The 21,614-nt window shown below is 40.0% G+C and overlaps 2 protein-coding genes across 2 annotated transcripts; both read right to left on the reverse strand.

The window, feature by feature from the left end:
* Positions 1 to 3,162: 3,162 nt before the first annotated feature.
* Positions 3,163 to 6,874, reverse strand: LOC110060876 (frizzled-10-B-like). Its single transcript, XM_020767682.2, has one exon. It carries the CDS (start codon positions 6,396 to 6,398, stop codon positions 4,458 to 4,460), a length of 1,941 nt encoding a protein of 646 aa, XP_020623341.2. The 5' UTR covers positions 6,399 to 6,874; the 3' UTR covers positions 3,163 to 4,457.
* A 9,454-nt stretch (positions 6,875 to 16,328) lies between these two features.
* LOC149116920 (uncharacterized) lies at positions 16,329 to 20,258 on the reverse strand. The gene is made up of 4 exons (XM_089282614.1): positions 20,145 to 20,258; positions 19,781 to 19,855; positions 17,723 to 17,902; positions 16,329 to 16,668 (listed from the first exon to the last, which is right to left on the reverse strand). Exons 1-4 carry the CDS (start codon positions 20,201 to 20,203, stop codon positions 16,497 to 16,499), a joined length of 486 nt encoding a protein of 161 aa, XP_089138740.1. The 5' UTR covers positions 20,204 to 20,258; the 3' UTR covers positions 16,329 to 16,496.
* Positions 20,259 to 21,614: the final 1,356 nt, after the last annotated feature.

Consider the following 21,614-nt stretch of genomic DNA (forward strand, 5'->3'; position numbering starts at 1 on the left):
TGTGAAAAAATAACAATGAAAAACAGAGCACAGCCACTTAGAAATAGCTAAGGCTAATCGAGCTAAGTGGCTGGGCCAAGCGGGAAAAAAAATATTGCAATAAAGTTACAGAATATAAAACAGGACACGATTTCATTCACACACACACGCAGACACACACACACATACAGAGAACGAAAAAAGGAAAAAATGAGTGTGCACACAAAAAAAAAAAAATGAAAAATTAAAGTACATCAATGTACCAGTCAGTAGTTGGAGATAATCAATTCTTTTAAGAGATTTTTGAAGCAAGCACGACTCTTAGATTTAAGTGAGTCATCAGTGGAATTCCAAACTTTAGCACCGAAAAAACGCATGTTAAATTTGCCGTAATTAGTCCTAGCTTTTGGCAGATAGTATGAAATCTTACTCGCCAGTCTGGTTTGATATTGATGCACTTTGTTGATACTCTTAAAGAAATTATCAAAAATTAATGGCAGTCTATTAGAGTAATAGTCGTACATAAATAAAGCACTATATAAATATATTAAGTCACTTACTTTAAGTATTTGTAGGACTCCTCTCCTGATCAGAGCCCGAAGAGGCTCTGATCAGGAGAGGAGTAGAGTCGCCCGTATTCCCTTCCCTTTTGTCGTTCTTTCCTTGATGTCTGGGTTATCAGTACATCGAAGGCACTTGAAACATCAGTCGTTCCCGATTTTCAAAAATGTAACTCTTTGTTTTTCAAGTGTGTTATCCGAGCTTTGCCAGCTTTTAATTTGGTAGCAAACTTTGAACAAAACTTGTGTGCCATAGTACTTGCATTCTCGAAGCTTTCACAAACTTCTCTTGAATCGCTAAGTTAAAAATCTCTCTATAAATTATACATTTCTATTTATGCTGGTTTCATGAATATGAAGGTACACCACCCTGTCGCCTGTCGGAATCCTCTTTACGGCATATTGACATCGTATTCGTTGATTAATCCTGGGAGCTTTCGTGAGCTAATAAAATTTCACGAAATAGACGTTCTGGATTCAGCGACAACAGATGGCGCCATAATCTTGGCAAAGTGCTCTATCTTGATATTTTAGCCGGAAGACGATAAACCGCTGATATTTGAGGGCGCTCGCCGCGCCGCTCGCACGTTCCGATTGTCAGGGTCAGCACCAATACCGCTCTGTCCTCTTCTATCTTCCAGTTACTCACCACAAAATTAAAACTGAAACTGCGACAGGAAACGTGAAACAGAATTGGACCGTCAAGTCTCCAAAAATAGCGATTCCTTCTACTGAACAATACTGGCAAACAACCTCAACTGCGAGAACCCTTCAGTTGGTGGTCTCTAGTCGCCAAAATTTGTCATTAAATCCCGATCAGTGAATAACGCTTGTTTATTTACCGGTGGTGAAGTTTACTCGGCTAATTATCCTTTAATTGCTAATAAGGATGAAAATTTCACTTCTCCCTACTTTGTCAAGTAGAGAGGAGACCTTCTGACTGACACCGAATTCTCCGTACTTAACTAAAAATGAATATATGCCAACCAGTAAGGAGAATTCATATTGTGCTCTAAAGACTGTAAAAGCGAAGACTACATTTCAGTTTTTCGATGTCGAAACTAATGTAATAGTGACTCTTTCTTTCAAAATCAACATTCATGTGACGTGACTACAACTGGGTTCTGTTGCTCAAAGCAGAATTGTAATATCACTTTTCCGGGACGTTTCGCTGCAGTTTGAAGAGGTATCTACATTTGTTTTTTCACCTTGTCTCGCATTTAATTGTCCTTAACGAATCTTTTTGGTTCCTTTTGTTAATTAGCATTTTCTTTTATGAACTGAAGATTTGTTTTCGTGATAGTTCAACTCGACTTCATTTCCTAATGGATATGGTCTTCCCACACAAAGGAAAAAGCAAAGCCTGACGCCTGTGTTGCCAAAATAGAGTGCGCCTCGGGGATCTTTCAAAAGATTTGTCTGTTTTGAATCGTAGTACTTCTTTTGTTCGGTGTAAGCAATTCGAGGTAATCTTGAGATAAAAATAAAATGGATTTTAAATTACAATTAATGCCACCGTAGGGTTTAAGATGTTAAAGATATGCCTTAATGGCGAAAAAATATGCGAATAAGTAATCAAGTGTTTTAAACTGGTGTAGTGGAAGCCGCTTGAAGATGTTAAGAATAATAAAAGGTTTTTTAAGTTCAAGAAATCTATTGAAATCCGCTCTCATCCGATTTATTTCGATTAGTATAGAAGCTTTTTAGTGGCGGCGGATTTTCGAGTAGTCACCCTCGCTGTTTTTTGACAAAAGAATGCGAATACTAGGAATAAAGGATCATTTCTATCGTGTTTACATTTATCTCCCAATTGCACGGACGTGTATGTGGTTTCCTGAAACTAAGTTCGTATACGTGCAATTATTTACCGATCATGCAATAAATGTCGTAACTCGAGATATGAAAAGTGATAGTACAGGCAGTCAATTCTAATCGCTCCTAACTAAAGGAAGAGCTTGAAATCATCATTTTCGCCCTTGTTTTAAAATCTTTCCTGAAATTTTTATCGCTTATGCACATACGAACAACCGTCAAAGTGGAAACCAGATGATTAGAGTCCCCCAAAGGTCAAACTCTATCGATCGAACCAAATGTTTTATACCTGTTTTAGCTCTTTTCGTCAAGGAGGCATTCAGACCTTATAACAACAATCTCGAGTTCCGTTCTGATTGCCACTGATAGGTATTTTTGCCTTTTGTCGACATCTGCCGTCTTATTTTTTCGCCAAGAATAATATCACCCTTGGACAAGATGATATTGCCCTTGAGAGCGGAAACCATACGCCACTAGAGAAATATTTATGGGCAATGCAGTTTTGAGACCGGAGACACTTAAACAAGACGCGAGATGTGAAAGCTTCGGGGCTTGGCAAGCGACCTGTTTCGTGGTAGCCCCTTGAGCATGCACTTATCAAACGATTGTTTGAGTTGGTTTAAGAAATGATTAATTGGATTGAAATCAAAGAAGCCGGCTATATGCATGCCGTAGCTGGTCTTCGTTTCATCACAGTTGTGTTTTTGAAAATCTGCTCCACTCCCTCTTTCAGTTCACAGTAGTTTTGTCTGCGCGGTTTCAATATCGCGACATGTGGAATCTTTCGTAAATGCCCAAAACAAAAAAAAGCGTTGGTGGCAATATTTATTTCTCAATGACAGCTAAATGAAATATCTCATTGAAAAAAAAAAATCGCCGAGATCTCAGATAACATGAAAATCAAGCATAGCCGTCAATATTCCTAGAGGGACATAGACGATCTTAACATGAGGACGCCATACTTTCAAAGTGAAGGACTTTTTTATGCAGAAATGAAACCAAAAAACAAAGACGTATGCTGATAGTCTCAAGCTGTGAATGACTAATCTACGCGCATTAGCTGAATAGCACGATGAATTTTATATGTCAGATATAAATACTGTTTAATAATTGAAAGAAAAAGCATGGTAATTTACATTTCGGTAATACAAGCTCTGAAACTGGCGTTATCCGTGAACTTTTAGCTGTTAAACGGCGATAAGATTGGAAACGGCCAGCGCTGCAGCACATTACTAATATACCACGGCTGATTGCTTTTCTACATGTGAACCTGGCTCGAATTAAGCAATCAGGACTGTTGACAACCTAGAGAAAATATGAATTGCAAATACGTTCTTTTCAGTAATTACAATCGGCCCCTCCTGGGCGAAAAATCCACATAGCAAAAGTTAACAACTAACAACAACCATTCGCAGCATGAACTCTGCCAAAACACCGCTTACTGTTATCTTAGACCGTTTAAAAGTGTATTGTACAGTTAAAAGTCGTAAAATTTCTCGCCTCATTTAGTTAAGGAAACTCTTAACGCTGTTATCGCTCATAACCGAATCATTTGGCAAGACTCAGTTAAGGCGAGTGTTATTGTCCTTGTCTCGGGGCTAAAAGCGAAGTGAAACAACTTGCTATGAAGAATCTTCTTTCCAGACACAAGAATGTGCGTGAATTGTGCTTGTATCTTTTCTCTGTGTTTTGATGTTCAACAAACCTTTTCATCAACACGATTCTTTACTCAAGTGGAAGTAATTAAATCCGCAGGACATAACACGATCTCAAGTTTTGTTCCAGCGTCGTTTCGATGGAACGCCGCTAAATGTAATCTATTACGCGGGCACGGAGTCTGTGTGTTTTGAAGCTCTTTTGGTTTTCCCGTCGCGCTTTCTTACGTAGCATTTGTCGGTGAAGCAACCAGGCTCATTTTTCCTTCCTTCAAGGCGTGTTAATATCATAGTTCCTAATCTCGTAAATCGGCCATCTGAACCGTGTGAAGGTGTCAAATGCGTAACGCTGATCTGTTTTCTTTAAGGAAAATTTCTATCCGCGGTCTTCGCGGCAGTGTTTTTGTTTTCACCGCGCGGTCAGACGAGATATTTCCCCGTCTTTTTTTTCTCACACAGAAGCGCCCGCCGCAACACTGCTCGCTTTGCTCTGAGGCAAACTCGACAAAGGAACAGGCAGCGAGGTAACAGCTGTTGAAGAGCTTTGCGAGCAAGGGACTGGCGCGTTAAAAGCGTAGGTCACAGGGTTTGCTGCGCTCTTTTGATTCGATTTGAAACTGTTCGTCGACTGCTGTGATGTGAGGGGTTTCTTCTCGGCGGATTTCTCGGCACTCCCTTCGCATTTTTTCCGGTAAAACGTACGCCAAGACTGGCACGTTTTCGTAGACCAAATCCACATGTTCGATGTAATGCCGACCGCTAACAGCATAAAGTACTTTACGGTGAAAAGTTCTACACTAGGACCTTGTTCCTCCATGCATGCCTCGTCCCCTTGACATCGCAACACGTTCATTCTCCATCGCTCCATGTTTGCGTGCTCGTAGAAGTAGCAAGCGACCACGGAAGTGACGGGCACGGTGTACAAAATGGAAAACACCCCGATTCTGACCATCAACTTCTCGAGTTTGTTTGTGTCAGTCTCTTTGTTTTTCAAAACTGTGCGAATACGAAACAGCGCAATGAAGCCCGCCAAGAGAAATAGCGTTCCAACAATGAGATAAAAACATAACGGAGCGAGAACATACCCCCCGAGGTTTTTCTGGTCACTGTTGCCCACGTAGCAGATCCCAGTTAGTTCATCAGCGTCTACTTTTCTCAGGATAAGCACGATGATGGTTTGTACAGCGGGCACAGTCCAGGCAACTACATGAAAAAACGTAGCCTTCGCTTCTATGGCTTCCTGTCCCCACTTCAATCCCGCGGCCAGAAACCAGGCAAATGTTAACGCCACCCACCAGAGCGCTGAAGCCATTCCGAAGTAATAGAGCATGAGAAAGACAACTGAGCAGCCAGCATGGTCTGCAATATTCATGCCTGCCGCGACCACATGATGGTTGGCCTTGTCGCAAATAATGTTCTCTGTGCCCGCTATTGCGCGCACTATGAAGGCGATCGAGTAGAGATTGTAACACAGGGACAAGAAAATAATTGGCCTTTCGGGGTATTTAAACCTTGTTGTGTCGATTGCGAACGTTAGGACGGTAAATGCAGTCGAAATGAAACAAAATATCGACCAGACCGTGACCCATGTCTCCACAAACCGTCTGTTGCTTGTAGTAAAGTACACGTCTTCTCCGCACTTAGGAACACACATGTCGTATTTCTCGACCGTGACAAACTTCGCAGCAAGAGGGTTTGTCGAGTCGTTTTTGCATAAAGAAGGAATGCTGACGGCCCCGATATCGGTTTGATTGGGTGATAGTTGGCCTGTATCTTTCCTTGTAGTCGGAGGAACTGTTGAGTGATCCCACGCTCCGGGTTTTTGTAATTGTTTCAACACTTCTTTGTATTTTGGATCCAAGGAGTCGAAATTATTCCAGAATTCCGTCATGTTCACGGATTGGTGTTTCAAGTCCGGAGCAGCCATGCACAATTTGCTAGGGTCGCTCTTGGCTCGTGGATCACCTTGGAACGGCATTTGACTGCAATCCAGTGTATCGGGCCAGTCAAACCCGAACTTCTTCATCACTGGTGTACAGCCATTGCGCGCAGCTTCGCACATCGATCTACAAGAGTAGATCGGATGATCAAGTCCTTCAGAGCACATCGGCGCGAACACAGAGCACAGAAAAAAACGCAACTGTGGCGCGCAGTTCACCGCCACGAGCGGAGTGAATTCGTGAATTTTTTCAGCCGCTTCTTTCTGTGTCTCCTGCCCAAAAAAATTGGGAAAACCCGTCGTGTTGTAGCCAAGGTTCGTGCAAAGTGGAATGGTGATTTTTTCACATTTTGATTTTTTCCCCTGTAATCCTGGCATACAGACGAGGAGTAAGGTGAACAGTGGACCCACAGAACGGCTCAAAAGCCACGTCGATCTCGTCGGTTGCTTCATCTCTTTGTTAAAAGACTGAACTAACAAGAAACTTATCCGTCACTTCACAGAGAAAAGCCGCAACTGCAAGTAATATCCATTGATGACTCTCATTCGTTATTTGCTTTGAAATTGTAAATGTCAAACCTCGCCATGCCTGCTGCGCCTGTCGAACTGTCAATCACCTCTTTGTTTTCGAGACAGGTGGTCTGTTACCATGGCTCCTTCTCGTCGGAGAGCCAATCAGAATTATGTAAATCGGAATGAAAGGCTGCCGCAAAAATGAGCTAGATGAAAGCGCGACGACGCAATTTGCGGTCTTTGTCGGGGCGTTCTTAGCGATGTAATAATACACGTCCATCGGAAATTGTTCTGATTTTTAATATTCAGGAAGCGCTTCTGTTGGAGGTTTCAGCAAGTTATTAAAATGCATTTATGCCATGTTTTCCAATTATCACCGAAAAACGTTTTCCCTGAGGAATTCTAATTAACCTCTGTTTTGGATTCTGTTCATTGGTGATAAGGTCCGTTTCGAGCCAATTGCTTGCCAGGACGCAATCAAATGTTGCACGTCGCGTTTCTCTGACAACACAACAAGCGAGAAGGTTGTAAATGAAATCTTTGGATTCGTACGTTTAACAGCTCTTTGTCTCTGACTGTGTCAAATCAGTACGTTTTACCGAATAAGCGAGGCTCGAATTAAGAGGGTTAATGAACTCCTCGGTTTTTTTTTTTTATGAGGTGTGTATGGAGATAAATTATGCTGTTCTGTTGTGCCACTTGTTATTATATTGTGGCGGGCGAGATCCTTTCTCTATTCTTGTCTGACAAGGCGTGACTTCAAAGACGGCTTTCAAAAAAATCTTTCCGCCTGAATAAACAACTAATTTTGTTGAACTGATTCCACACAAAGTGCGCAAATGAAATATGCGTGGCAACATTGTGAGCCTAATTGTCCAGAAAGCCCGTGCGATTAACGTTTTTCCCGCACGTATTTGCGATCAAACTTATTGCTATTTTCCAGCCTCTCTCTGCACCCTGTTCAATGTTCTTGGTATCGGTTTAATTGAGGCATTAAACTTGAATGAGAGCGCCAAGCCCGGGCAAACAAACGACCCTTAATTGAATACCGCCAAAGATTTCAAAGCACGATATTCTGTTGATAAATCCACGCTGATTGAAATTCATGTTGTGTCATTGATAAAACGCGCCGATTTCACGATCTGTCCTCCTGTGAGTCGCGTTGTTCCTAATTTGTTTTGATTCAAAACAAATCTTTGTTACTAAAAGGCTTCACAGAAAAGCCGATGTTTTGCCTCAGTCTTTTGCTTGTGATAAATTAGATCTTGATATATTTCTAAAGCAATCGCTTTGTTTTATTGTTTACAAGAATCCAATCTATATTTATGCCCCGGAGAAAAGAAATTTTGAAAGCCAGAGTATAAATACCTTGCTTTAATTAAGACAGTTTATTTTGTTGTCGTGCAATGTCATGAAAGACGTAAAAAAAAGTTGGAAAGTCTTTGGTTTTGGCTTGTTAGCATTTGTTGGTTCTTTTTTTTTTTCTATTTACTTTTTGGGAAGTTCAACATTAACTCTATAAACGAGTATTTTTCATGTCGCTCTCAACTAAAAAATATGAGAAACTTAACATTGTTTTTGTAAAAATAAATTCAGCTTCATGTTTTCCTCTAGCAAATAACACGGTGATTTAGAGTTCCGAAACGGAAAATAGTTATTGGAGAAAATTTGCACTTTGTAAACGTCCCGGCAACCAAATGTTCTTGAAGAAAAAAGGCGAACAAACAAGCAACCAGACAGATAAACAAATAAACAAATGAATAAACAGATGAGTAAATATATAAGCAATAGACAGAATATTGTGTAGAAAAATGAAAGTATAAACAAAGCAAAAACTAAATGTTGTTCGAAAATACTTTCAAATAGTTTGAAAACTTTTCTACCGTTATTCTGAGCTAGTTTGTAATATTGTAAAACCTTACCCTCACAAATATAACCCACATCAAATTTGAAGTGAATGAATAGCGAAAAAATCAAATAGGTTTATGCTATACTTAACAGTCAAGGCATGCAGGCTATTTAATAATTCAATTAATAAAATTAAAAAACGTTATCCTGGACTAATTATGGAATAGACAGGCTATAAAAGGTTAATTAGTCCCCCGGTGACAAATGAAAAGACAATTAACGATGCCAGTTTGTGACTTATTTGAACTTGAGCAACATTGATGTTGTCTTGGAGAAACAATTTTCTGTTATCAAAATACTCGTCCTTTGTTAGAGTTGTAGAATCTAAAACTTTTCTGTCAAAATGGCAAGGTTAGTTCGAGTAATTGAGCAGCAAAAGAGAAATGGAAAAAGGCAACTTCGATTTAAATACATACACAGATTAAATACTGCACGTGCATAATATGAAAATAGACGAAAACAGAGAGGACCCAGAGAGAACACGTTGGAGTAATATTCATGCCCCAGGCAAAATCCCATGTCTGCCCTCTAATAAGAAAATTATCTACCCCATAGGTAGTCCCGCTCTCCGGTGGTTGTTATCAACACAAGGCATTTCGTGCACTGGTTTTATCTTATCAGTAATGATTCTTTAGCTGTGTTGAAATATGGAGTACAGGCAAGTGTGTTCATATCAAAGTTTCTGATAACAGGAAGAAGACACTGAACGCTGGTTGTATTCCTTGAATTCCGTTTCTTGAAAATGTTACCGGTGTGCTGAGGGAATATTTCGTAAGATTTCCCACTGATGCCGAAACAGATTGGAGTAAATCTCTGTTCTCCATCTTTGCGATAAAACCGGCAAGTCTTCGCTCTTTTCAGGTAACTCGTCAGCTAATTCCTTTTTTTCCTCTCTTTTTTCCTGTGTGGTTAACTTTGTTTTGACTTCAAGAGTAACATAGTCAAAACAGCTTCAATCTATGATTCCTATATGGCGGAATTGTGATAAAACCTGACAGCATACGAGCAAAGTTGCAGACCATATGCTTCGCAGGCTTGTTTACCAAGGGCGAATTCTTTTGTCATCGATAAATTGGCTTGCGGTTATGCAGAAAGACTTTTTGCCCTTCTTAACCAAGTTCTGTTTTTTATTAGAAAATTAGCGGTCGCGGTTTGGCAACATATCCCAGGCGCATGCTATCAATTGGTCGAGTACTTTTCGAAGTTTCTCAGACAAACTCGTCACTAAGTCGGATTAGTAACCTTGTGGAAATCAATATCTTTGTGAAACAACCAAGAGATTAGCTCTATGTTAGTAGTTTAGCAGCACTAACAAACAAGAAATATGTATTTAAACTGGACCGTTAATTTTGATCGTCTGTTTCCTCATTGGGTTTCGCACTTCCTTTGCAAACTAATATTCAAATTTTTTACAGGTTATTGTCTCAAAATTCAATAACTCTTCAAAGTTGTGCCCTCAATGTTCACGGAGGTAAATGACGTGACGGTGGAGTTCTCGCTTTGAATCTTCTACATTTTTCGTTGATATTTGTTGAACACAAGAGAAAGACAGAGAGAACAGTATTGGCCATGTACAACAGTGGCGACAGTAACAATTTTTTTAGCGTTAACGTGACTTGAATTGGTTACTTCTGCCATGCAAAATTAATTATAAGCATTATAGTGTGTCGTATTTCCGTGCAGCCATGTTGTAACACTTAAATCAAGGTTCCTGTGAGCGCGTTCAAGCAAGTTTCTAATCCGTGATGAAAATCATTGGTAGCAATTACCATGGCAGGTATCTCACCCTCTCTTACTATCCACTAAAACAAAATCAAATTTATCATCTGTCGTCTGTATTTTGTGTTGGTAGATAGTTAATCCCACATGAGGTATTTGTAGATAAGTAATTGCCTGCAGAAGTTCGAAGGCCACTAGCTAATAATTACAAAGTGACCACAAGAGACCATGATCTAACCTCATTTTCTCTTGGTGACCAGATCAACAACATCAAAAACAACATCAAATTTATCATCTGTCGTCTGTAAAGTGGAATTCTCATGAAATGGAATAATACAAATCCAACAAAAATAATACCACCTCATCAAAGTACTTCGGCTTTTTAGCAGTCCATAATTGAGGTATTCCCCGACAAGTCCTCTGTTAATTACTGTAAACTTAACACTCCAATTTTAAATTTTCACGAAATCTTCACTTCTCCTTCCATCTCTTTCTCTCTTTACCAATAGCTGGCTTTCATCATTAGATAGATAAAAGTTTTGTTTTCTATATGATTTAGCACGGTTGCCCATCGTTAATCCCCTCTAGATTTTTATGCAATCTGTAAAGGTGGTCAGTAGATAAGTAGAGAAAGGGCTCACAAACCATATCTAAACCTGAAGAAGGCTGGTGTGGCCAGTCGAAATATTGTTTTCAAATATTACATTATGTCAGCCTTGCAGTAGTATTTGACTTATCATCGTTTCACTTTTCATGTTTGGCTGAATAGATCTCCTGTGAGATCCAACGTTCAATCAAGCAGGATCTTCGTTCACGGCTTTGCAGTTTGTTTAGTCTTTTAAATCAACGTTTTTTTGGATGACCTTCAGACGAGAAAGATGAAATATTCATTATGTCTCGAGCATGGGACGAAGATAATATCTGAGTCCGGCATGACCTCCCAGATTCCGATCGGGAACTCCGACCACTGAAATTTTTTTCTCACCTAAGTTTTTACATAATTTTTTGGGGTGAGAAGCAGCTTGTGCAACAATTTTTTTCAGTGAAACACAGGAACTGGAAAGTAGAAAGCACTTGCTCGATTTTTTTCTTCCCCATGGCTTCCCTTGCACGATTTTTTTTCAGCAGTTTTTACTGTGCAGGAATTGTCCAACACCAGTCCGCCCCCCCCCCCCCCCTTCCCTCTTTCCGGTCAATAAAATAATGCCGGGTCAATACCTAAGATGTTGAGAAGCAGGGGGTAAATTCTTACTGAGTAACTAAAGTTAAGAGCAATTGTAGCTAATTGTACTAAGAGGAGTGCAGTCGGCTCTGACAGACTTTGCTTATCTGTCCATTCCTGTTGCACATATAATAGGATTAAAATAGTAGATGCCAGAAACTATGATCTAGATATATAGTCTCTTGGTAGATGTATAACTCCTCAGACTAACCTAAAATGTTGAACAATTTTTGAAGATGAAGAAGACCAGCCCTCCCGCGGCGCGCTTTGATTGTAGCGCGAATCCATCATTAATTCAAGGGAAGGCGGAGTTTTATTTATCTTTACACTCCGACCAAGAGTAGCTGCAATGTTGCTTTGATTATCTGCTAATGTTTCTCGAAATTATCAGTTCATTAAATAATTATCGGCTATGAAATGATAAGATAACATTTGTTTTAATACTTACAATGACAATTGCTTCAACAGCTGTTCAAGTGAGCGTAGTCGTCTCAGTTCATTTTATGATTTCTAGTGAGTCTGGCAGAAGAAACACAGATATAAACTGCATAAAAACTGTTAAAGTATACCGAGAGATATATATTATAAACTCTTCACAATATCCTTCGCGAAATATGAAAGATCAAAGTTCCAGTAACGTTTGATTGAAAGATTTGATTGAAGATAAAATAGATCTGCCAGAATCATGAAATCCTTATCTTAATCTTAAATGAAAAAATGCAATATTTGCAAAAGACGTTTTGCCCTGATAAATCGAGTAATGTTTGAAAACACTCGAAAGCCATGCAGTCACTTCAGGGCTGGCCGTGCGTTTCGTATTATTTGAAAGTTGAGATATCACATGAAGTGACAAGACAGGAGGTAATCTCTTGGAGCAGAAATACAGAACAGGTTTCCTAGTGTGAAACGATCAAAACAAGGACTTATAAAAAACAGTCATTTGGGGTTAGGTTCAAGCAGAGACACTGTGGGAGGCGCGGTGACCTCATACTTAGTGCGCTCGACTCCGGATCCAGCGGTCCCGATTTGAGCCCTGGCGGGAGACATTGCGTTGTGTCTTTGGGAAGACGCTTCACTCTTTCACAGTCCCTCTCTCCACCCAGGTGTATAAATGGGTACCGACGTATTTAAAGCCGGAGGTGTAACCCTGCGATGGACAAGTATCTCATCCAAGGGAGAGGGTAGAAATAGTCTTAGAACCTTCATGCTACTTAGATCTCGGAGCTAAGCACCGACCTGATGGACCAGTTAGCTCGTATGCAGGTTTTACCGTACTTCTTATAAGGGGGCAACTATAGGGAATGACAGATTTAAAATAAGTGCTACTGGCGAACCTCTGTGACTAGAAACTCCATTTATTAGAACCTTTCATTTGTCTTGCAGCGCAGAACTGTCTCGTTAGTAATTCATGCCGCTCTGGTGTAAAGCCATGACACTGCTCGTAAAACCATCTTTTCAGTTACTTTTTCCTTCGTATTTCGCTCTCTGAGTACTTTAGTAACCAGACCTCCAAAATGGCTGCTCTTCTTCCCGCCCCACCCCAGATTGTGTGACGATGTTTAAACTGAACCTTAACGACTAAAAATGACTGTCATAGCTGTTTAACGTTTGACGATTGCAATCGGGAAGACCAGCAGTCCAAGGAAATGATGACCCACCACTGAAATCAGGAACCCATGAAGATAATAACAGAAGAACAAGTCTATACACCCAACGTGATCAGTGTGCAAACGCAACATGAGTGGATAGGTTTTCTTAGACTCAAACGATGACACACTCTCTTATGCTAAGGGTATCCGCTCAATTATGGGCGGAGGTTTCACTGTATTTAAAACTATAAACAGCCCGTGAAAACATTTTATTGCCACAAATTCAAGGTCTTGATCGGTGTAGATTGGATTTCGTAATCTGCTTAGTGACCTTAGAGCGTCTGCGAGTGATTTAGCTTCAAATACTTTTACATCCTGGGGATTATAAAACGGGAGTCAACAGATGATAAATGCGATGTTGTTTATGTGGATGAGACTAAAAGGATAATAGGATTTTCATCGTGGATTAGAAACTTGAACGTGATTAAAAGCGTAATTTTAATCTGTAGTGACAAGAGCGGTTCAAATGAGGCCATAAATGATCAAAACGTCATCCATTTTGTACCAAGTTGATTTTGTCATTAATCTGTCTTGTTTAAAGGGCGGTTTCCCGAACAGAGTGTCGAAATTAATCAGGCAATTACTTTGGGTTTGGTTTTACTACGGCAACGGTTTGAGATTTCCTGTAGTTTTATTGGTTTTTATTGGTTTAGTCTTGGTTTTACGACACTCAATTAAAAACCGCTTTAAGCCGAGACAGCTAAAAGGGATTAGAGAAAATGGCGCAAATTTCTCCGGCACACAGATTTAAAGAACACTATGAGAACTTGACACTTAAATGTCCAAAGTAAATCGGATTTGCGTTAGTTTTGCATCCACTACGCTAAGCGATTGGCTTAATGAAAAGCTCGGCCACTCCGTCATCCAATCAGAAGCAAAACCAAAGCCAATCGTGACTCGCTCGGACACATGTTTTTGCTCAGTTCAAGTTTTGATTGGTTCACTGGTTTGTCTGCCTCCTTTGTGACTGGCCTGTGTGATTACTGTGGTTTTTCGTTTACCGACACTCGATTGAAAACCGTTCTAAATTGTAAGTTATTAGTTTTTGTTGCAGTTCACTTACTAGAAGAGCCGTTATAGGAGACCCAAGATTTCCGGGAACACAAGTTTTAAGTTAACATTTAATTTCAATTTTAATTCATCAATCACTGTGCGGGCTGGACCTGGGCTACATATGTTCCACGATATGCACAAAAAGCTGACAGACTGTTCAGAAAATTAAATCAAGGCCAAAAGTCAGCTTGTATGATCAGGAAACAGTTTGTTGGTGACACGAACGTTCTATCTAAAATAGGATTGGGCAACATGCGGTTAACATGTGCATTTTGAAAAATTTGTAAGGAGCTATGTCACGGTTTCTCATCTTGAAAAGTTTAGCCTGAATTTTTCAAGTTCGTCGTTCGTAATCCGTGTTAATCTTTTCCATCCTTAACCATCCTTGTTCCGTTATGGTTTATTATTACCTCTTTGGTGTTTTTCTGTCTTCAATCTTAGTGAACTACTATTTCTTCTAATATGTACTTTCTTTTGGTAGAACGTGTACATAGAAAAATTAATATCGAGTGATCCATGGCGTTGAAAATTGTGTAACCGAAACGGTAAAATTAGAATAATCTCAACTGCGAAAGAAACAAACAAATTATTGTTACGTTTTTCGTTAAAAGGAAGTATCAGGTGAGAAATATCAAGTGAGCAATTAAGAAATTGCATGATGTTAATTAAAATCAGTGTTAAAACCTAGATAACGTAACTAAGAACAGAATGTGGATGGTGCAAGGAAATCCTTGGGTAATGAAAATTATCATTAAAAACGAAGGCAACAAGGAAATGTTATTAGAAAATAATGACATTGAAATATTTGCATATTTCATCACAGGTGAAGAGTTATTACAGGTAAGTACAACGCCAGAACGAGTTAAAGATATGTCGATATAAGAGCCGGGATTAAATAATTAAATAACAACGAAGTTAATTGCCCTAGAGAACATGCAGTAGCTGGTAGTATTACACTTAGCCAAGAACTGTTTGAGGAACTTCAAATATGCCAACGAGAGTTTAGTGAAATTGAAGTTGAGGACAAATGGACTGATGGGGATAGAGGAGGAATAGTGACTGACGGAACAACTCGGCCGTTGCAACATACCGACACATGTTGCAGCAGGCGGTTATTGACCCGGCAGATAGCAATAGAGCCTCTGTAAGTGATCTACGTGAACGTTAATACAAAAAATGTAGAATTTAGCCTGTCGCGAGCGTGATTCTAAACCCTGAAGGGAGTCAAACACACGATCATCCGCGCACCGGTCTGTGAGCTGCAGGTAGACTGATGCTCGCCTAGGCCATATAGTAGGTTTCACACGTGTTTTACATACATATATTGCTAGGATCAACAATGAAAACCGCTTCCTCCTTAAGGGTTAAGGGAGCACTGAAGATGATACACTGAAATTTGAAGATCGGCCACGGAACAAAAAAACCCCGAAGAATCTACTGGCAAGAGCTTGGGACAAATAAAAAATTAGTTTTACCAAACATAGTCACACAGAAACACATTAGGAAAAATGTTCAGCGCCACTGTATATCCAAGACATTGAGGGAAAGGATGTTCGACAAGGCTTGGAACCCGGCACCCAGCTAACTTGTTTAAATACAGTGTAAGAGCAGTTATTAGGGAGAAAAAGGAAAAATGAGGGAGGAGGAGGGATCAAGAAACGGCCCGAAAATAAGGGAAGAGGGAGAAGCGAGGTAAAAACAAATTAGGGACATGAAATATTTCAATGTCCATTCCTCTCCCCTCAAAACTAAACCGTGTTCTTTAAAGAGTTGAAGGAGATAAGTATGTGCTACTCAAACTTAGTCCCAAGCCGTCCTCCTTGTCGACTAACGCGAAGTGTGCACAAGATTCTGGTAACGAGTTAGTCTTGACAGGCCGGTGACGTCAGCGACACAGAATTACGATGTGTATGTTTGTCGTCAGAGACTCAAGACACTGCAGTGTGCAAGCTTTCTCCTCCCTCTCTGTGTCGGGCTAGGCCATGGTCTAATTCCCCACTTGTCATTTGCGAGTTTACCTTGCTCCTGTGTCGTCACTGCTTACTCACCCCAAGATGAACCTCTTCTGACAGAGTGTATTAAACCTGAACATCTTGAAAACTACCTCATGCAGCTAGCTCGAATAAAACATAGAGAAGAGAGTAATATTAAGTTGGCGGTAAATTTTTTGCTAGCTACATGAAGGAGCCAGCGCGTTGGTGGACTAACTGTTAAAACGAATGCAGCTAAATGTTGAGTCTCGAGAAGATTTTAAAATACTCTGTCAAGAGCACGGGATACATTCCATACATTGTACAATATCGTTTAATAAAGCAAAAATCTTACAGCATACTTGGTACATCAACTGCAGCTAATAAGTTAACCTAATTAGTTTTGTTGTTTAGAAGATCCAAGAGTTATAGCTTAAGTTATTTTTGCTTTTGCAAGCAGTATTGTCTCAGTCTTGGTTACCAGTTTAAACATACATTCTTGACGCCAGTTCACTGATTATAACTCTGTGAAATGAAGATTAGGAAGCGAGGAACTCAAGCTGTCCAGTGGATGGGTATGCTGTAACTGTGAGAACTGGAAGGCTTCTTGTTTTAGTTTTAACTTTGATAGTCTTCGTTTACCAGTGGAAGTTTCTTTTTGAAGGCTAATCTCTTTGTTTTTAAGATATCTGTAAAAGAACACGGTCATCAAAGCTTCAAGGCAATTATGACAATTATAATAAGGACCATTTTTGTGTGATAGAGAGATACAGAGCGATATGTCTTGCAACGTCTTAACGACAACACTATTGAAGCATGACAACAACTGTTCAAGCAGACATGTCTGAAAGCCAATCAATCAGATATTTACTGTACTTTAAAGACTTTCGGGTGCCTTTCTAAATCCAACGCTGAAACTGCTCTAAGGAACTGAGATACCTTTTTGTGTAGGTAAGGTACCTCCCAAGATGGAGAGCACCCCTGCAAGAGGGACACCTTTCTAAGGGTGACTCTTCCTTAGAGTGGACATCTCACCACAAAGAACACTTTTCTAAGGACTACACTTTTCCAAGAAAAATATCTCTTAAAGGAGGAAACTTTACAAAGGGAAATACCCCAACGGAAGACACTTTTCAAAGGAGTTCAGCTGTCTATAAGGTAGACCCCTCGGACAGCAAACATTCCGGCCCAAGGAGTGAAAAGGTCTCAGTTGCTCACTTCCCGAGAGGGCAACGCACAGCCTCAAGAAGAGCTTCTGTTATTAAACTTTCCAGCAAAGAAGAAGACAGAAAAGGAGAAATGAGGAAGGGTTATGATGGCCGGGTGAAGAAAGCTGTCAAAAACCGGGGCACAGTTGCTGGTCTCGAACAGTATAGTTGACTGACTTGACCTTGAATCTAGTTCAATGCACCTTAGTGGGTAATTTTTTGTTAAGATCGTATCATAAAAAATCAGAAGTTCAACCAATTAATTATATCAGAAGATTGCAGATTTAGAAATATGATGGCTATTTGAGCGTTCGAAAAGGCAAAACAAAATGAGGATCGTATAGCAAGTTTCAGGAACCCTGTAACCCATGTAACGACGGAGCCGGAAGCTCCAGATTTCCGTTGCCTGCAAACCCAATTATATTCTTTCCAGGGTAGTGGCACGTTGAAGCGATAAATGATGGATCTCACGGAGAACACTCTCCTCTGTCCTATTGGCAACTTTAATTTTATCGTGAGAGAAATCTGTACTAACCTCACGTTTCTTTCTAGCGAGCGACATCTTTCTTCAGTAGCTTTTAGTCCAATTTCTCCAATTTTACTTTTTCGCTTCAAAGCTCGAATTTCCTCCTCCATCTGAGCCGTTCTATTGTCTATGTAAGCTCTCCAAGTCACTGGCATTGAATCAGGGAAAATTCGATGCTGAGCATGTAAACTAAAAAAGTTAGGCAAACATTAGAGCGTATTCACTCATGTGTCCAGCGGCCATGCATATTTATTGGAACAAAAGAAAGTGTTTACATAAGAAAAGAGTTCAACTCCCACAGGATTGGTTTGATACACCAACATGGCCGCCGTGTCATTGTTTTGGAACACCAATATGGCTGCCATGACGTCATGTGCATGCGCTCCATTGGCTATTTCCGAGTTGCCTTTTGCCTCTGTTTCAAAACGAGTTCTCGTGCAAAACTTTTCTTATGAAAATGAGTTTGATGAAGTTATAGGTGAACCCTATTTTCATAACAATGGTTTGGCACGAAGACTCCTTTTGACACAGAGGTAGAGGACAACTCGGAAATGGTCTATTTCTGCACACATCTTTTGCTGTAAGCTGTACTGTGCAGTGTTGCTCTACGCCGTGTTTGATGTAGACTCTGTTTGTTAGATGATAAGTATATTTATATCATGCCATAGAAAGCTACAGAAAATACAGCCAATCAGAATACAGGAAAGCCGTTGTATATTTGACGGTATTACTCCCAACCTTCCCATCGTGCGCCGCGCGTATGTCGCACTGATTGAGTTACCCACTGTATTTTTCTATGGCATGGCGTAACATAGTTGCAAAGGCGAGTGTGTATACCAAGAAAATACGTGCCAAGTGGGATATTCTATGGTATACCACGAGAAAGAGTTGGATGACTGTGTGAAATCAAGCGAGCATGAAGGGTAAGACAATTAATGCCCCTTATTCGCGGTGTAATCCATCTCAAGTTATTTTTAAATCACTCTCGGTTTTGGAAATCCCAGGAGAGTCTAGAAATAGCCAATCATGTGACGCGGATTTTACCCACGTGGACAGCCCATGCGGCTTATACGCCTTTTCGTCCTCCATGGTAATGTTCGCGCGCCGCGCGCCAGAAAAAGATTGCTTTTGAAAGACGTTCACTGTGTTTGGCGCTGTAAAAGGAGAACTTATGATCACGCATATTCGTGGTTTGACTTTCCTTCGCGACGAAACGCCGCGAACTTCAATCAAACAACGGCAAACTGTGTCTGCAGGACAACTTTTCTTCAAACAGCTGTATCTGAACCGTGGTGTATAAGAGCGAAAGAACATGAGCTCTTCGATGATCGTTCAACTAAAGCAGTTAAAAAAAGATAAATAAATAAAATAAAACTCTGAATAAATGAACTCGCTCCAGTGGGATTCACAAAAAGCTGTTTTCAACTCGCGCAAATCTCTTTCTCTTTCGTTTGCTTTACTCTTTTTATTACGACCTGAAAAAATCTTAACACACTTTGCTTCCCTTCGTGTAAAAATTATACTTGGAAAAAACAGATCCATCGGTATCAATAGTTTTGCGCTTTAATGTGCTACGGTGATAGAACGAGGTGATTGCGCCTCGAACTGCGAACGACGGGATGTAGGTTTTCACATCCCTCAGAACAGGAGTGTAAATGAGTACTCGGGAACTGGTTGTTATACTGAGGACAATCTAATGAAATTGGTGAAGATTATTTGGTCGCGTTGGACAAGTATTTCATCCACAGGCAGAAGCTATAGAAGTGGGAAACCACTTATATACTATAGAAGTGGGAAAATTTATATACCTTCAAAAGGCTCTTATAATTTCTTTTTTCTGTTTATTTTTTCGTGGCGTACCTGTAAACTAGCTTTTTAGCTTAGCGTACCGACCACGTTAAATATATTGATTGCTTGATTGATTGATAACAGCTCCTGTTAGGCAAAAAGAGTTCTTGTTTTGCGAATATTTTCTGCCCTATAAACGGAACACTACTATACTTTCTTATACAACAATAAAGTACAGTGCAAGACAACCCCATGGGGAAGCCATTACTGGTGACTCACTCTCTCACAAGATGTCGTTGTTCCTGTAGAAGATCAATGTATTCCGCCGCTTCCTCTAACCGTTTTCTCAACTTTCTGTTGAAAAAGTTCCATCTCTCAAAAGGAAAATCTAAATATATATTTTTTACAACCACACATGTAGATGTACAAAGAAGCTGATTAAGAACAACAGAAGAAGGAAAAAGATGATTTCTTGGAAAAAGATCCTTACAATGGTGCCAAATGACAAAGCAGTCATTTCTTTGGCTTCCAAAGCATAAAATTATCCAAGCGCTTCGAAATACTATCTTAAATGCTAGTCAAACTTTTCTTTTGAGATTCCGAGTTTTTATACAAAGGAAAAAATTATCAAAAATGCTCTCACCTTTTGCATTCGGCTTTTTCCTTTCTCTTCGACATGTATGAACTCCAAACTATTCCCATTTTTAGTGTTAAAACAATGCGCCGAATCGGGCGCGTTTCTCTTGTTTTCTGACAAACTGACAATTGTGACATAAACAAAAGGCAAAAAGCGCGCGCGCTGTTTTCAACCAATCACAGTCCTTATACCTAATTAAGGCACTCGAGAAGAAGGACAGGTATCGCTTACGCCACCAAGCGTTGTGAAAAGTCAATTCGTGCTTCATCGATTTATATTGCGCCGTGTTAGAACAAAACCGATAGAATTTTCATCAAATAACAAGAATGTAGGTACTAACAGGAACTTTTCCTCAAATCAAAATTGCAGCATCTGTATCATTTTCAACAGGAGCGTATTAAAAATAAGTTTTGTTTTAAGTAAAATTGAAAACTCGTCCATAGCATAGAGATATTGATACAGCAGACTAACGGCAGTAGTGCGTCAGCTTTCCTGCCGACCACTGACAACACGGTCTAGACATGAACAGCCCACCCATGTGGTAGCCACATAAATTTGAACTGGAACGAAGAATTCCATCTCCTATTTTTAAGAACTGCTTTTACGAATTTCTGTCTTTTATTTCGTGTAAAGAGCTCAGTCCTGCCAACTTTATAAAACGTCTTTTTTGCTCCCGAAAGATAATGACCCCCCGAAAGTAGCGAGCCCCAAATGCTGCTAATTTTGAAAGTAACGACGCCCTATGGTCAGTATATTTCTTCAAAATTCTGAAGAGCAAGGAAAGGAACAGTCATGCACGTCAAACCTGCAAAGCGAGTTAAAATATCTGTAGACGACACAAATGACCAACAGAAGAACTGAATGGGATGCTAGTCGACAACTGGTGCCCTCTGGGTAACATGTCGCGTTCTTCCAACGATTCGCAGGTTAATAGCCGCATGCGCCCGTGATCGTTGAAAAGATTACTGCAAGAATCAACGGTATCGTATGCGAAGAATACAATACCAAGACAACACGAAGACATGGCAGGGCTCAATTGAACGCTCGAGGAGTCAAATCACTTTTTGCTCACGGCAAGAAGAACTGAGAAGCTGAGAGGGAACATGGAACTGGCCATTAGGTGCGTCATCGATTAGTTTACACTGAAAAGTCGAAAAGCGACAAAACCAGACTTCGAAATTGGAGTGAATCCAATTTGGCGGGTTTTGGAACTTTGAAGTGTATTTATTTTCCAAATTGGATCTTGTTCTTGAATTAAATGTTATCCCATTCGGAAAATAATTGAATTAGAACTATTTGACCCTTTTATATTTGAGAGGTTAGTGTTGACGTTTACATTCCACCCCGCTTAAAGCCAAACGTACTTTTGTACGATGTTTTATGATTTAATCGCGGGATGCGTCGGGAACTTTGCAGTAACAAGGATGTACGACCAATAGAATATACAATAGACGCTCGTATTTCGCAGCTTTTGGT

The sequence above is a fragment of the Orbicella faveolata genome, unplaced genomic scaffold (genome assembly GCF_042242905.1).
Source record: "Orbicella faveolata isolate gen_17 unplaced genomic scaffold, um_ofav_v1 contig_12, whole genome shotgun sequence".
Classification (NCBI taxonomy): domain Eukaryota; kingdom Metazoa; phylum Cnidaria; class Anthozoa; order Scleractinia; family Merulinidae; genus Orbicella; species Orbicella faveolata.

Excerpts from the sequence above, each read along its gene's own strand:
- LOC149116920 (XM_089282614.1), bottom strand. The coding sequence starts at position 20,203 with ATGGGAATAGTTTGGAGTTCATACATGTCGAAGAGAAAGGAAAAAGCC. Across the intron at positions 17,903-19,780 it reads CAACGACATCTTGTGAGAGA|TTTACATGCTCAGCATCGAA; the intron begins GTGAGTCACCAG and ends TAACTTTTTTAG. Across the intron at positions 16,669-17,722 it reads TCGCTAGAAAGAAACGTGAG|ATATCTTAAAAACAAAGAGA; the intron begins GTTAGTACAGAT and ends GTTCTTTTACAG.
- LOC110060876 (XM_020767682.2), bottom strand. The coding sequence starts at position 6,398 with ATGAAGCAACCGACGAGATCGACGTGGCTTTTGAGCCGTTCTGTGGGT.